General features: G+C 49.0%; 1 protein-coding gene across 1 annotated transcript in view; it reads right to left on the bottom strand.

Moving 5' to 3' along the window:
* Positions 1-5,986: 5,986 nt before the first annotated feature.
* The window catches only part of LOC142302935 (uncharacterized), a 62,441-nt gene continuing 51,695 nt past the window's right edge, over positions 5,987-16,732 (bottom strand). Inside the window, exons 5-10 of the mRNA XM_075344041.1 lie at positions 13,151-13,204; positions 11,190-11,243; positions 8,489-8,580; positions 8,363-8,403; positions 7,244-7,363; positions 5,987-6,178 (exon numbers count right to left, since the gene is read on the bottom strand). Coding sequence (XP_075200156.1) covers positions 6,062-6,178; positions 7,244-7,363; positions 8,363-8,403; positions 8,489-8,580; positions 11,190-11,243; positions 13,151-13,204 — 478 coding nt within the window. The 3' untranslated portion in view covers positions 5,987-6,061. The remainder of the gene's footprint in view (positions 6,179-7,243; positions 7,364-8,362; positions 8,404-8,488; positions 8,581-11,189; positions 11,244-13,150; positions 13,205-16,732) is intronic.

Below are 16,732 nucleotides of genomic sequence, written 5' to 3'. Positions count from 1 at the left end.
TGGGATGATTTGAAGCGGTTGTCCATGCTCGGCGACCATCAAACTTAACTGAACTGGAATTGTTTTGTAAACAGGATTGGTCAAATATACCTTCATCCAGGATCCAGGAACTCATTAAAAGCTACAGGAAGCGACTAGAGGCTGTTATTTTTGCAAAAGGAGGATCTACAAAATATTAATGTCACTTTTATGTTGAGGTGCCCATACTTTTGCGCCGGTCAAATTTTGTTTAAATGCGGATTGCACATTTTCTGTTAGTACAATAAACCTCACATCAATCCAGAAATATTACTCAGTCCATCAGTTATTAGATATATGACACTGAAATAGCAAAAACCCAAATTGTTATAAAGAAAAAAGGTTAACATTAACAGGGGTGCCCAAACTTTTTCATATGATTGTAGATTGGTGACAAATCTTACAGATCATATGATTTGGGAGATCCTTAGCGATGTCAAAAAAGAACCAGGCTGGGCAAGGCTTAGAGCCCATACGACCTGCAGAGCCACCCCGACTTGTGCTCAGAGGCAGAAATGTGGCTGAGGATCCAGTTGTTGACGTGCTTACAGGACTCCGACTCTGTCCAGGAAGGTGCAAGGTAACTTTGCCGTCAGTCGCATCCTCCTCCACCGCCTCTGGTGACCTCCTCGAGTGCCTGACTGTGGGTTGACAGTAAGCGGGATCTAGAACTTCATAATCAAGCGTTGTGTTTGCACTCGCCTCTCCCTCAGACCTAACCTCTTCCTGCCCTGACTGAATACTTAAGTTGTCATCCCAATCTGGTATCTGCGTCTCATCGTCATCCGTATGTTCCTCATTGTCTCCACCAACAGGTGTTACAGTTTAGGAATGAGGGTCTACATTATGCTCAGAAACTTGGTTATCGGGGCCTGGATCCGACTCACAAAGCTTCTGGGCATCACTGCAGACCATTTCCTAGTCTTCACTCACTGTAGCTTGGGAGCAGACCTCTGATTCCCAGGCTATAGTGTGACTGAACAGCTCTGCAGACTCACCCATCTCTGTTACACCATACTCTGCAGGGCGGGTGGAGACATGAGAGCTGGGAGAAAGCAAGTGCAATTGGGGTGACAACTGAGAGGACTGTTGTTTTTTGGATGTTGAAGTTGAGGTGGAGGACACTTGATGGAGCACTTGAGATCCATTCAAGCATGTTTTTTTTTGTGCATCATCTACCTTTGTTACAGTTGTTTGGTTCCGTAAAAAAGGGAGCACATCGCATTGTCCACGGAAAGTAGTAGACATCTTACTTTTGCTGGAAGATGGCCTTTCTTCAGCAGATGTTACTGTAGCTTTACCACCTACCCCACGGACACAAACTTGTTTTCCTTTTCCAACACGCCTTTTCCCCTTTCCACCAGCATCTGTCCTTTTGCCACTCATTTTGTTAGCGACAAGATTGGACACTTAAAATTGGAGAGGTGGTGTAAATTGTAGAGGTGGTCTAGCTTTATTGACAGCTGAAGAACCAACACTGACTATCCCAGACAATTTCAGTATGCCCCTAACAGTGGCAGCACAGTTTACAATTAGAATTGCGTAGCAAAAATGGACAGGTGTATAGCATGCACAGGTGCTGTACCTTGCTTGGCAGCAAAGGAACACTAAGGTAGTGTCCCAGTCAATTTTAGTATGCCCCTAACAGTGGCAGCACAGTTTGCAATTAGAATTGCGTAGCTAAAAATGGACAGGTGTGTACAATGCAGAGGTGGTCTAGTTTTATTGACAGCTGAAGAACCAACATGACTATCCCAGTCAATTTTAGTATGCCCCTAACAGTGGCAGCATTGTGTGCAATTAAAATGGGCAGGTGGGTAGAATGCAGGGGTGCTGTGGGTCAGTGGACAGCAAAGGAACACTAACTTAGTATTCCGGACACTTTTAGGATGCCACAAAAAGTCTCAGCTCTTTGAGGAAATAAAATTGCGTGACAAAAATGGGCAGGTGGGTAGAATGCACGGGTGCTGTGGGTCAGTGGACAGCAAAGGAACACTAACTTAGTATTCCAGACACTTTTAGGATGCCACAAAGTGTCAGCTCTTTGGGGAAATAAAATTGTGTGGCAAAAATGGGCAGGTGGTTGAATGCACGGGTGATGTGGGTCAGTGGACAGCAAAGGAACACTAACTTAGTATTCCAGACACTTTTAGGATGCCACAAAGTGTCAGCTCTTTGGGGAGATAAAATTGCATGGCAAAAATGGGCAGGTGAGTTGAATGCACGGGTGCTGTGGGTCAGTGGACAGCAAGGAACACTAACTTAGTATTCCAGACACTTTTAGGATGCCACAAAAAGTGTCAGCTCTTTGGGGAAATAAAATTGCGTGGCAAAAATGGGCAGGTGGGTAGAATGCACGGGTGCTGTGGGTCAGTGGACAGCAAAAGAACACTAACTTAGTATCCCAGACACTTTTAGGAGGCCACAAAGTGTCAGCTCTTTGGGGAAATAAAATTGCGTGGCAAAAATGGGCAGGTGGGTTGAATGCACGGGTGATGTGGGTCAGTGGACAGCAAAGGAACACTAACTTAGTATTCCAGACACTTTTAGGATGCCACAAAGTGTCAGCTCTTTGGGGAAATAAAATTGCGTGGCAAAAATGGGCAGGTGGGTTGAATGCACGGGTGCTGTGGGTCAGTGGACAGAAAGGAACACTAACTTAGTATTCCAGACACTTTTAGGATGCCACAAAAAGTGTCAGCTCTTTGGGGAAATAAAATTGCGTGGCAAAAATGGGCAGGTGGGTAGAATGCACAGATGCTGTGGGTCAGTGGACAGCAAAGGAAGCCTCACTTTCTATCCCTGCTAATGAAAAAATGCAGCAAGGAATTGCCTGAGCTGATGTAGCCAGATGCTGTTATCTAAAGCCCTACACAGCGTTGGTACGAACCTGCCTAGCAGCTATGGCTATGAACGCCTGTAAATCAGCCCTGAAAAGGGCTGAAACAACCAGTAGTCCCTAATCCCTAAAGCGCTGTGTAGATTGCACTGTATGTCTATAGCGCACACAGCAGCACCAGCAGCAGTGGGAGCGGTGACTGTCACCCAACCGCAGCAGAGAGATAATGGCGGTGACGGGGAAAATGGCCGTGTCTTATAAGGCAAGGACATGTGACATGCACAGCCTATGACACATGCCCTTGCTTGTCTGGCAAAAATCCACTTAGCTTTGTGTGTGTGTCTGTGATTGGCTGACAGCCTGGCCCGCCCCAATGTACGCGCGGTTAGGGGGAAAAAAAAAAAAAAAATGTCGATCGGCATTCTCTCAGCACTCTGCAGCAGCACTGATCTAAACCCCGTCCCCCCGCACACTATACGTTGAATTTTGATAATAGCGTGATTCAGTGACTCACACTATTACAGTGAAAAGCCAGCTAGTAACTAGCTAGGGTTTTTGTTGATCGAACTGTTCTGGAACGTAACTCGAACTGTCGAGCTTTTAGCAAAAGGCTCAAGTTCGTCGAACGACTCGAACACCCCCTAAAATCACTCGAACATGAAATTGGCAAACCTTGAACATCGCTCATCTCTAGTCCTGAGGTGTTCTGGGAGGGAACAAGACAGAACAGTGCAGTCAAGAGAACAGTTCTGACAGTCGAGGAGAGAGGAGTGTGGAGTGACAGCGGAGTCAGGGGTTGGGGCCCTTGGACTATCGGACTACTGACTAGGTGGCAGACGGCAAGCAGGACCACAGGCGATGGAGATCCGGTCGCGGGAGACCTTAAGTGGACCGGGGCAGGGATGTAGCCCGCCGGTGCCGACAGCGGGAATCCGGTCCAGAGGCCATGCACAGTCGGGGTGCCTGGACCCTAGGGTGAGGAAGGTTTCAAGCCCCTTGTCAATTGACCAGCCGGGGACAAGGTTTCAGGCCTTGTTCCACAGTAAGCCCAGAGAGCGAAACGGAAGCGCAACGCGGGGGATAGGGTGTCCGCCAGAACTCACTGAGATCCCAGAGGTCAGATTTCGTGGGCCACAGCTCCCAACATACAAAGTACCGGGAATGGACTTCCCCGTTTCAAGCGGAGTTGTCCCTTTGAAGACACAAACACTGAGTGCAGGAGGAAGGAACCCCTGTTTGCTACATCAGGGTGTGAGACCCAAATACACCCACCGGAGGCAACCGGTCACTAGAAATTTGGTTTACCACTGGACTCTGTGTGCAATTCTTTGGAACTGTGAGTACACCATCCATCCCCGGTCCAACCCTGCATGACACTCTCCGCAGCAATTACTCCCGTTCACCTGGGCCCCAGGACTACACCTCCCCTACCCGTGGAGGGGATTCAATCCTGCTGCCCCGCTCTATCAGCCCTGGGTGTCCCATCACCAGGCAGTGGTGGTGCTACCAACTCTCACTGCAACCCACGGGTGGCATCACTGACAGACTTTTCCCCTGTATATATCCCCTTTTATTAGTGTTGTGGGCAGCGGGCCGCTGCATCAGCCCTGGATCCGGTCGCCACTCGAGCCGCAGCCTCGATCCCGGATCCAAGCATCTCGAGTAGCCCCCGCCCATGACAGAGACAAGGAGGAAACAAGAGGAGTAAAGAAGGAGACAAGGAGGAGACAAGAAGGAAACAAGAGGAGACAGGAAGGAGATGGGAGGAGACAGGAAGACAGGAAGGAAATGAAAGAAGACAAGTAGGAGATGAGAGGACACAAGCAGGAAACAAGAAGAAACAAGAGGAGACAAGGAGACAAGAAGGAGGCAAGAAGGAGGCAAGAGGAGACAAGAAGGAGACAAGAGGAGACAAGAAGGAGACAAGAAGGAGACAAGAAGGAGACAAGAGGAGACACGAAGGAGATGGGAGGAGATAAGAAGGAGACAGGAAGAAAATGAAAGGAGACAAGTAGGAGACAAGTAGGAGACAAGAGGAGACAAGGAGGGTACAAGAAGGAGACAAGAAGGAGACAAGAAGGAGACAAGAAGGAGATGGGAGGAGACAAGAAGGAGACAAAAAGGAATTGAAAGTTGACAAGAAGGAGACAAAAAGGAGACAGGAAGGAAATGAAAGGAGACAAATAGGAGACGAGAGGAGACAAGGAGGAAACAAGGAGGAAACAAGAGGAAACAAGGGGAAGGTGAAAGGAAACAAGGAGAATATGAGAGAAGACAAGAGGAAACAATGGGAAGGTGAGATTAGATGAGAGGAGACAAAGGGTAAACAAGAGGAGACAAGGTGAAATGAGGAGATGAGAGAAAACAAGGAGAAGGCAAGAGGAGACTATGAGAAGATGAGAAAAGACAATGAAAAGACAAGAGGAGAGAAGGAGGAGACTAGCGAAAACAAGGAGACAAGAGGAGTCACGGAGAGGCAAAAGGAAACAACGAGAAGATGAGAGGAGACAAGAGGAAGCAATGGGAAGGTGAGAAGACAAGAGGAGACAAGGAGGAGGCAAGAGGAAATAAGGAGACAAAGGGAGACAAGTTAAAGATGAGAGGATAAATGGAGGAGACAAGAGGAGAAGAGAGGAGAGGAGGATACGAGGATGAGACGAGGATAAGACAACAGTAGACTAGAAAAATACAAGAGGAGAAAAGAGGAGACAAAGAGAAGGCGAGAAGAAACAAGGAGAAGATGAGAGGAGACTAGGAGGCGACAAAAGGAGACAAGGAGGAGATAAGAGGAGACAAGAATGAGGATAAGGAGGTGAGATGAGACAAGAGGGAACAATAAGGAGATGAGAGGACACAAGGTGAGAGGAGATAAGGAGGAAAAGAAAGGAGGCAAGGAAGAGACGAAAAGAGGGGGAGAAGAAAGGAGAAGAGAAGAGACAAGAAGAATATGAGACAAGACAAGACGAAGACAAGAGGAGGCAAGGCAAAAACAAGAGGTGATGGAGAAGAAAAGAAGAGATGCGTAGAAATAAAAAGAGAGACTGAGAAGATCAAAGCAAACAAGGAGAAATTCCCTTACACTGTTCAGTCTTTTTCCCTACAGCTCAATAAGCAGCACAACATACGATGTCATGCAATTGATAATATAATCCTCCAGGACCCTAACCCTGGGAAATATATAGAATGTCTTATTATCGTTACGAATCACTGGTTGGATAATTCTAGTAGACTATATTGTCCATCTGGTGGTTGCTGGTCTGCTGTCTTCTGGTCATGAAATGGAAGCCCAACTGTAGAGTACGATGAATCTGGACCGGGCACCTGGAATCAGAAGTATCAAATATCATTCATCTGTAGCAGGAGAGCGAGTTCAGGATCAGGCACAACCTTCAGCATGATCAGATGATTGATTATCCAAGCAGAGATCTGTGATACTACAACTCCTAACAACGGATCATGTAATGCGGGGGGACACACAGTTCTTGATACCCCATATATCATGAGTCTTAGGCCTGTTTCAGATGTCAGTGATTCTGGTACGTGTGACAGTTTTTATATGTACCAGAATCACGGACATACGCAGACCCATTATAATCAATGGCTCTGCTCATACATCAGTGTTTTTTCACTGACCGTTATATTTATATGGACATTTGATCACATTTTTTTCCTACCAAGTTCCAGTGATAGCACATGCAGATCAGGTACTCCAAACTCCCCTATCCCCGCTCCTGCTGTCCATGGTGCTGAATCTCCGACTCTGCCGTGTCCAGCCGCTGCTGTGTCACTGCTGTTGCTACTTCCAGGTCACGGTACAGTGCATATTCATGAGAGTAATTAGCCAGGCAGGAAGCAGCAGGCAGCAGCGGCTAAACACAGCATTGCTGCAGGAGGTGAGTATAAAAAGCTTTTCATTGCAAAGATACGTTTTTTTACTGGTACGTGTTTCAGGGATCACACCACAGTGTGTTCCGTGGGACATCAGTGATGCCAGAAAAAAACGGACTTGTCTCTGTGCGGAAATACGGTCAGTGAAAATCACTAATGTGTGCGCAGACCCATTGATTTTAATGGGTCTGCGTACGTCGGTGATTCTGGTATGTATAAAAACTGCAACATACGTACCAGAATCACTGACGTGTGAAAGAGGCCTTAGGCACAAGATGCACGTGTTTATTGACTGACCTGGAGAAAAAGATGGCTTCTCCTCGATGTCAGCACTGGTCTATTTTTGAGGGTTACCAAACTGTATTCTCAAATATAGGTATGCAAATATTAATTTGCCTCCATCCCGCACATATCCCTTTCCACCTCCTCTTGAGGTCATCAGTGTGGCTGAGGTTTGGGGACTGTGTGACAAGACGATGCAACCTGCTGAGATCTTACCCCCGGGCGGATATCAGAGATCTCCTGGTAGACGTGTCCAGATGGTGGGAGCTGAGCTTGGTCTTCACTGCCCTGTGGATCACTGTCCGGGGGCTGGATGGTGACTTCATTATTCTCAGGCTTTAGATTGTCAAGACAACACAAATATGACAGAGGATCATTACAAATGACTACCACAGAGAAAGGCGTTAAAGGATATGGCCACTTCAGGGGCGCACTTCATTTTTAGAAAATGCATGTACTTTAGTGCAAGAAAAATCTATATACTGTATATTTGCAATTGGGTTTTATTGAAACATTTTGCACCCTTTGCCTCATATAATGTGTATTAATGGCTGGAGAGCGAGTTAGAGTCTCTGACGGTGACTCAGATGATTTAGGACCACAAAGTATAGCTCGTCTTTCTTGTGGTCATAAATATTCTGGTAGCCACTAAGATGAAGGAAGATAGCAGTTATATGAAGACGGTACATGGAAAGGTCAAAATGGTGGATGCCACTGAGTGGTGAAGCCTCCTGGGCAATTGCCCCTTCTTCCCACAATCACTTGCCCCTGGCCACACACAGTCTGAACACAGGCTACGATAATATGGAGCTGCCTCCTCGCTCTTGGTTGATGGATAAGAAGCATTTTCCGGCTCATTCATGGCTACTACCTACAGTTTACAGGTGTTCTGCCCCGGTATTGTAGATGAAATTGTGGGCTCCTTCCTGTCCCCTCAAGATACACCTCCCGATCATCTATAGTCTACACACAGACGAGGAAACTGTAAAAAGCCGCTACTAAAGAGAGGACCCCACTACCTCTGTCAGCCACAGCGGCTCCTGTAGGTCTGGCCGTGCATCCAGTGTGCACAATTCCTTGACAGCCGGGAGCACCAAGGGCCTCCACAAGAGTTCCCTCCAAGTCTCCAGGTAATTTGACCTCTCGGGCTTTGTGCTCATGGAGTTTGTTGTGTCCTTCCCTGGGGAGTTGTTGGGGGAGTGTTTCATTTTCCGATCTGATAGATTACAATTTTTTGGTTCAGCTTTAACACGACATTGTGGGGATGTGCTGTGTATGGGGTTGACTTTAAGGACTCACGTGATGAAGGTATTGGGTGTTTAGTGGTGCACTTACTTTCACTGTCGCCTCATCTTTCCCTCCAAGTCTCCTCCAACCTAAAACCAGTGTGAAAATATGAAATATCATGCAGAGGACGTTATCTGGTCACCGGTCACCTATACATATCAGGAAATGCCTTACATTGGAAGTAGTGAGAATATCTCCAGAGAAGAAAAGCAACGAGAAGAACCAGAAGGAACAGGAGGATGGCTAATGGGACAAAGATGGCGGTCCTGAGGAAGAAGGAGAGACGTGATAAGAAAACACAGAAATGTATGTAGACCACATGGCCAAAAGTATGACATGCTTATCACAGTGATGTGAGCTTCATGGACATCCCATTCCAGAACCATGAGGATAATATGGAGTTGATCTCTTACAGGACGGCTTTCCACAACCCGTGAGTGTGCGGTGCCATCTGAAGAAGACTGCGCCATCAAAGACCACCAGAAATAGCCTGGGTTAAAATGTTTGAGGGCATCTTCATCCCAGATCTCCAATTCAACCAAGCCAGAAGAGGGCACAGGAGGGACCCTCAACCATTGGGAGCTGCTGGACTTAACAGGAATCTGCAGCAGGTTTTTCCTGTTTAATATGTGAGCAGTGTAATATTGGGCATGAGACCCTGATTCCAGATGTGTCACTTATTAGGCTGTGTGCAGAAGTTTCAATACAGTGTTTTATCAGTAGGAGATTAAGTGTCACATGGAAGGTAGTCCACCTAATATGTGTAACCCTGCCCTCACCACTGATTCGCAGCTTGTACAATGTAAACTGAAATCAGCCAATCAGCGATGGAGGCGGGGCTATACACAGCTCAGTGTTCTGAGCATTGTACATCTACAGCAGAGAATAGAGGGATTGTATCAAAACTACAGCAAGCAGCCCTGTAAGTGACACATCGCTGGAATCAAGCTCCCAGCCCCCACATCATGCATGGCTTTTTGCTTTTCTGTTTCTTCATGTGTTCAATACTTTTTCCCTGTGTCACTTCGCATAATTACACATCACATAATTTATGGACGTCTCTGGTGATTTCTTTGCCAGTGTGGATTGGATGGGTTGTTACCGACATCTGGTGAGAAATTCATGTCAACAGCACCTTTAGAAATATATTTACTTAGAAAATTGGTGTTCATGTATTATTCTTCTGCAACAAGTATCCATGAAACAGCTGAGACCACCGTGGGGATGAAATAATTTAACTGTTAATCCCACAGCCCGACGTGTCAGTAAGAGTGCTCCATAGTTATTGGGCACGCTGTCCTGGTACCACAGGAAAGTGACAGATTGTATGGCATTGCTCACCACATGGTACAGAGCCTCCTACAAGGTAAAGATGGAAATGCTCGAAAACAACCAAAGTGCCTCATGGGGCTGACAGCGTTCCCCCGGAACGTCATCCACCTTCATGTCTCAATAACCGTGAATCTGGGCTGCGGGCTCTGTTGTGTCCGGACATGGAGCCTCAATGCAACTAGTACATGAATGAAGTCAGAGATGGAAAAGTCGTACTCTACATTCTCCTTTCTATTTCCTCTCTAAGTGTTGATATGTCCCAGACGTCATGTACACTAAATGTGAACAGGAACAGAAGACGAGAATAAAATAACCGGAGGGGTCTCTGAATTACAGGTTTGCTCTTTCTACAGCCTTCAGCTTGATCTCGAGTCATGGACACTTGATGGATAAACGCTCAGTAAGAAGATCGATCTTGTGCAGCCTAGAGAGGTCCACCAGGGTCTTGTCCACCATTATCTTGATAGTATCAAGCCATCAGTAAACTGGTCTTCCTCTTTATTTTATCCCTTCTATCTTTCTGGCCATGATGTCCTTCTCCAGTGATTGCTCTCTTCATATGATATGTAGAGAAGTCGTAGCTTGGTGATCTTTGCTTCGCGTGACGTGTCTGGCTTGATGTGTTTCAGAATTGATTTGTTTGTTCCTTTTGCCATCCATGGTATTGATAACCTCCTTATCTAGCACCAGCATTTTGAAGGCATTGATTCTTCTTCTGTCTTGTTTCTTTATCGTCCAGGTTTCATGTCCATGTGCTACTACAGAAATGCCTGACTATGTGCCAGCTGTGTCTTCATCACCAGTGAAATGTTCCTGGATGTGAGGACCATTGTTTATTTGCCCAGAGCTAATCTCCTACTGACTTCCGAGGTTATTGCTGAATCTTGAGTGATTCAGGCTGAAGTCCTTCACAACTTCCAGTGTAGCCGCACATCTCAGGTGTGTCCCGGTCGTACCCGGCAGTAGTCGAGATCTTTGCCTTCTTTGTATTGAGCAGAAGTCCGAGGTTTGAGCTTTCCATCTTGACGCTCTGTATTAAGTCCTTGACTTCATCTATGCTCGTTGCTATTAATGTTGTATTGTCTGCGTATTTAAGATTGTTGATTTGGTCTTCTTTTTTGGCAAGTCCAGCCTTCCTGAAAATAGCTTCCGCATATAAATTGAAAAGATATAATGACCAGATGCCTTCTTGCCTGACGCCTCGCTCTCCTTTGAACCATACCGGATCACTGGGTGCAGTTCAGACTGTTGCTTCTTGGTTAATATAAAGGTTCGTGATGAGGTTGATCAGATGGTTCGGCACACCCGTATCCTTCATGGTATGCCAAAGTATCTGGTGATCAAGAGTCAAAGGCTTTGCTGTAGTCAATGAAGTAAAAATGACAGTAAATACCATTAATTCCCATCCCACCAATTACTGGCGTTTATCCAATTCTTAAGAATGAGATTATTGAAGTTTTGAAAAGGAATTATTAGATCTCAACATGAATATTTGTCCATCCTGGAATAAGAGCAGAGCTACAAGAGAAGAAGCAATCCAGACCTGCTCGATAGGGGCGCGGGCGACGGCAGCTCTGCAGATGTTCTCATTGCTGGTCTATAGAGAAATAAAAAATTAAATTAGGAAACACGTAATTACCAAAAAGTGAAGCAAAGTAGACTTAAAATATATCTACAAGAGTGTGATGAATGGGGCATATTGTGCAATAACCGAATATATTCATGGCTAAGTCACAGGATGCCCACACAAGAGAAGAAGTCCTCTCACAATTACTTACCTGCCACCACAGCTTGTTTTCTAGCCCAAGTTCTCTCCTCCAGTTCCTTGGAAATCTTGTTTGTCACCTCTGTCCTTCTGGGACCCCTTATACAGACCCTCCTGTGCACAGGGGCTCACTAATAGTCTCTTAAAGGGTCAATCGAAATTATTTTGTCTCAGCGAAAGCCCACCTGACCCCATTAATCAATCGTTCCTCATCACTCACTGGGCTCCTGCCTGAGTTTACCTGGTGTCCAGTTTCCCTCACTCTGTTAATGATCTGGCTCATTTCCAGGCCTCGTTAACTGAACAATTACCCACTATGACCACTTCTCAGTCTCCACCTGTCCAGACCTTGGCCTATCTGACTTCATATTTTCTGCTCGGTATCATGTACTGGACTCTTCTCATAGTTACAGCCCAATGATTGTCTCAATCTAATCCCAGATCTCTGTACGTTGAATTCAGAAAACCAAGGAATCCCTAAAGGCTGCTTTACATCTTACAATTTCTCGTGCGATCGCATTTGTGATCGCACCCGCCCCCATCGTTTGTGCGGCACGAGCAATTTCTTGCCCGTGTCGCACAATGCTGTAACCCCCCCGTCACACGCACTTACCTTCCAAACGACCTCGCTGTGGGCGGCGAACATCCACTTCCTGAAGGGGGAGGGACTTTGGCGTCACAGCGACGTCACACAGCGGCCGGCCAATAGAAGCGGAGGGGCGGAGATGAGCGGGACTTAAACATCCTGCCCACCTCCTTCCTTCAGCATTGCCGTGGGCCGCAGGTGAGCTGTGTTCATCGTTCCCGGGGTGTCACACGGAGTGATGTGTGCTGTCCCGGGTACGATGAACAACAGGACATGCGATTTTTACAAAATGAGCGACGTGTCAGCGATGAACGAGAAGGTGAATATTTTTGCTCGTTCATAGCTGTCACACGCTACGATATCACTAACGATGCCGGATGTGCGTCACTTACGACGTGACCCCGCCGACATCTCGTTAGATATATTGTAGCGTGTAAAGCCCGCTTTAGTCTCTACTCTACTCAGCCCAAAGCTAAATCCAGTCAGGGTGCACGTGATTCTAGGTCGGTCGTCAGGCCACACCAATATCCTACTAATGGAAGGGGTCAACTCCTACTGAACCATCACTCCTACTGTTCTCATCAAGACCAGTTATTAGTTCTGGTGCCTAAATTGTAGAGATTAGTGATGAGCGAACACTACCATGCTCTGGTTCTCAGTACTTGATAAGAACAGATGGATGCTCAGATGGGCGCCACTCAAGCACCCAAGTATAATGGAAGTCAATGGGATACTCAAGCATTTTTTGGGAAATCTAGTCAACAGGTCTGATCTGTGGAGGATCTGAGCAGAGGTCTCTCATGAGGTGCTCAGAGGTCTCCTGGATAACTGTGAGCTCAGACACATTGAGCCTGCAGATCATCAGATGTCTTCAGTCTTTGCCTCTCACCTGTTTTCTACAGACTGACCATGTATGAGCTCGCTCTGCTCCTGGACTCTACTTATTGCTTTCACCCTTGTGATTGCTGTGACTTGTTGTACACCCTTCTGCAGACCTCTGCCCATCACTCCTGCCTTGTACTTCACATTTCCATGCCACAGATAGACATGCTGATACTGGATCAGATATTGGACAGATTTGTCTTACGGATTTACTGTACAACGTAACCTTTCACAAGCAGAAGACCAGCTATAAACAAGAAGCAACCCAGACCTGCTCATCGGGGGAGTGGATGCTGACTGCTCGGGGGTTGTCCTCCACGTCATCCTAAGGAATAAGATTAAGAAAAGTCAGAAAATGTTACCATCCGCTGAAAACATATGTGTCACCCAAGTGTCAAGCTGTCAATAAATCAGTGATAAATCAGTGCTACATGAGATGTCCTTATGGGCAAATCAGGCAACAAATTAATGGCAAATTTAAAGGGGTCCCCATATACAATGGTTTTAATGTTCTCCACTTTTAATCACTAGCAGCTCCTGACATTTGCCATGGAAGCCTAGTTTACATCTAGCTCACCTTACGGCTGTTGTAAAATTGGGCGGAGTCTGCTCCATGTTTCTGCTGTCTCCTCCCCTTTGGATGTTTGCAGGAGGAGGTGGGGCTGAAGTTTTGGATCACAGTGCGGAGACATCACTGGTGACTGCAATGTGATACCGAGATGTGGATGTGTCGCCCTGGGCAAGCCAGGGGACACAGATAACAACACCACTACACCCCACACTCCAGGTAGGCACACCTGCTAACCAGAAATCCTTGTTGCCTCCCTCCAGGAGTCTGTGATGTGGGGGTTGGCCAGGCGGTTGGCTCCGCCCACCAAGGAGCTCACGACTCTGGAGGCAGGAAGTAAACCAGGCAGATTAGCCCGGGGAGGGCAAGAGTGAAGTCCAGTGAAGGGCTAGAGGAAACAACCAGAAGTGAAAGTGAAGGAAAGGAAAGTGGAACAGGAGGAAAGCAAGAAGTAGTGACAGAGCCTGAGAGCCCAGCTGTGTGTAGGGCTAGAACAGCAAGGTCAGCGACGGCGGTGACTGTCCGGAGTGGGACAGTTCGGAAGTTCCTGGAAGGACCCCGTTGGCTGTGTGCCCGGTGGTCTGGAGCAGTGTTCCGAAGGACAGTCAGCACCAGGGCAGGGGCCTCTCGGACCCCGGCAAGGCTAGGAGTCGCCCAATTTGCCGAATCCGTCAGCGAAGGGGACGCAGATCCCCCAGCAACAAAGTCCCGATTGACGGCAACAGCCCGACCATTAACGGGGAGACACCGCCACCGCCAAGGCACAAGTTTCCCCAGGGCCAGCGCCTGCGGGCAAAGTGTAGAGCTCCTCCGGCCCAGATTGCAGTCGGGGAGCGGGTAACCGGAGGGAATCCACCAATACCACCAGACCACACAGGTGCAAGGAAGAGAGAAGTCACCGTCACCTACCGGGAGTGCAGGTGCAGCCGTCTGTGGGACCGTCCTACCAGCCGTTGGTTTACCGTACAAACTGTGTCCGTGTCAGGCTGAGTGAGTACCATAGTGCCGCAAGGCACAGCGCTGCCCCCGCGTCCCTGCGCCCTCCAGGCCCTACACCTTGTATCTCTTCACCGGGCCCCGGGATCACCAACCCCTACCCACGGAGGGGCAACACAACACCTGGCTGCTCCCATCACCATCCCCGGGACCCCCACACTGAGCAGCGGTGGTGCCATCACCACAACCGTGGGTGGCGTCACGAACTATAATCCCAACAAACACCCCCCTTTTCACTCACGGGCGAGGAGTGTCGCTCGAGACACCCCGGGATCCGGCCCGCAGCTCGAGCCACCAGGAGCAACTGCCGGACCCGAGCAGAAGGGGTGAGCGCGGTGTGCTGACACCCTCCTCCCCGCCCGCGACAACTTGGCGTCACGAACAGGATCTTACCGCTCTGCCGTCAGGTAGAGGTGCGCCTTGTTACCGCCGGAGACATCCGGCAGAAAAATTTCAGAAGCCGCCATCTTTGGCGCGAAAAGTTCCCGCTCGAGCGTCTTCTCGAGCAGTAGAAGCGCGAAGGCCAAAACCCCGCCCCGAGAGAGGAGGGGCCGGAAAGAGCTAAGGGGGATGGAAACAAGATGTCTGCGCCCGACGGAGCCGCTGGAGGAGCGGTGGTCGCAGCCGCAGCGGCACCCGCGGATGGGAATGGGCCTGCCCAGGTCCCGGCCGTACTGGCGGGAGGTGCCGCGGCCCCCGCGCTTGCTCAGGTCATGCCGTTTTCCTTGCCCTATGCGCCCGGAGCTGCCTGGCTACCGCAGTATGACGGGAAACCGGATGCCCTACAGGCCTTCCGGAAAAAGCTTAACCCGTTGCTAGAGCTGTACCCTCTGACTGATAAGCAACGTGCAGCGATAGTGCTAGGCCAGTTAACCGGTGCGGCGGAGCAGGAAGCGGAGACCTGGGCCGAGGGGGACCGGCTCTCTGTAGCCACCATCTTCGAGAGGCTACAGACTGCCTTCGAGACCCGGACAGAAGCTGAGCTGAGGATGCAGTTTTACCAGTGCCGGCAACGAGCTGGGGATAGCATTCGGGACTATGCTCTACGTCTGCAGACCGCCCTCCGCACGCTGAAGCGGGTGAACTCTATTAATGAGGCGGATAGCAACAAGATGTTAGTGGAGCAATTTGCGCAGGGGATGAGGTCCCCTGAGGATCGTAAACAACTCCGGCTGTGGGCCCTGGAACACCCTGATGTGGACTTTGCCGTGTTAAAGGAGCGGGCTATCAAAGCACTACAGCCCCCAGCTGCTGAAATTCTGGAACCCGTCCTGTGGCCCGTCGAAACAGCTCCCGTTGTGGCGGCCCCAGCCAAACCAACCTCCTTACTACCTGCAGCCTCGAGCAGTACAGTGGAAGAACTGGCAGCCCAGGTCCGTCGCCTGGACGGAGACCTTGCCAAAATCCTTGCTGCACTACAACCTCTGACCAGACCTCAACCCCCAGCACAGATACAGCTTGCTGACAGTCCCGAGGATGTTCCCTGGATGCAGCGGAGAAGCACTACCAACCCGCGGAGCAGACTTCCAATCTGCTACAAGTGCCGTAAGCCGGGCCATGTTTACCGACAGTGCCCGTTAAACGAGCAACCCCTGGGGCCCCGGGCCAATCCTCAGGAGTAGAACACCGTGGCCCCCCGGACTGGCGAGACCGATATGTCGGGGCCCGCCCTATCATCCCTGTGGCTGTGGACGTCATACCCGTGATGGCTCTCCTGGACACTGGATCACAGGTAACTACCATACCGTATACCTTGTACCAGCAGTATTGGGCCACAGACGAGCTGGCGCCTCCAGACCCTAGTATAAATTTGATTGCCGCTAATGGACTTCCATTGACCCAGGTGGGGTATAAAGAAGTGGCTATGACAGTGGGGCAAGCTGAACTGCAACATCAGGGCATGATTGTGATCATGAATGAACCCAGTGATCATAACCCGAAAATAGTGCTGGGAACCAATGTGATGGAACACTGCATGGCTGATGTGTTGAACCTTTTGCAACGGCTAGCCGCCACGGCGGCGGGGAGCCGGCAGAGGGCTGTGCAGCGTGAGATCCGCGCCCTGATGTACCGCCAGCATGTAAGCTCAACCGGAGGGGAGATTGGTGGAGTGCGAGTGATGGATGTTGCTCCATTGACTGTGCCCCCTAGGAGTGAGATGATGATCTGGTGTAGGGCAGCAGTAGGGCCTCAGGGGCGTGACTACCCTGCGATGATGGAACCCATGCCTTCCGAGCACTGGCCCACTGTAGTGGCCGCCCGAGGGGTGGTAGATGTGAAGAAAGGGAG

The sequence above is a fragment of the Anomaloglossus baeobatrachus genome, chromosome 1, assembly GCF_048569485.1.
Source record: "Anomaloglossus baeobatrachus isolate aAnoBae1 chromosome 1, aAnoBae1.hap1, whole genome shotgun sequence".
Classification (NCBI taxonomy): Eukaryota; Metazoa; Chordata; class Amphibia; order Anura; family Aromobatidae; genus Anomaloglossus; species Anomaloglossus baeobatrachus.
The sequence above is the reverse complement of the archived record's forward strand: the minus strand, read 5'-3'. Positions and strand labels throughout refer to the sequence as shown.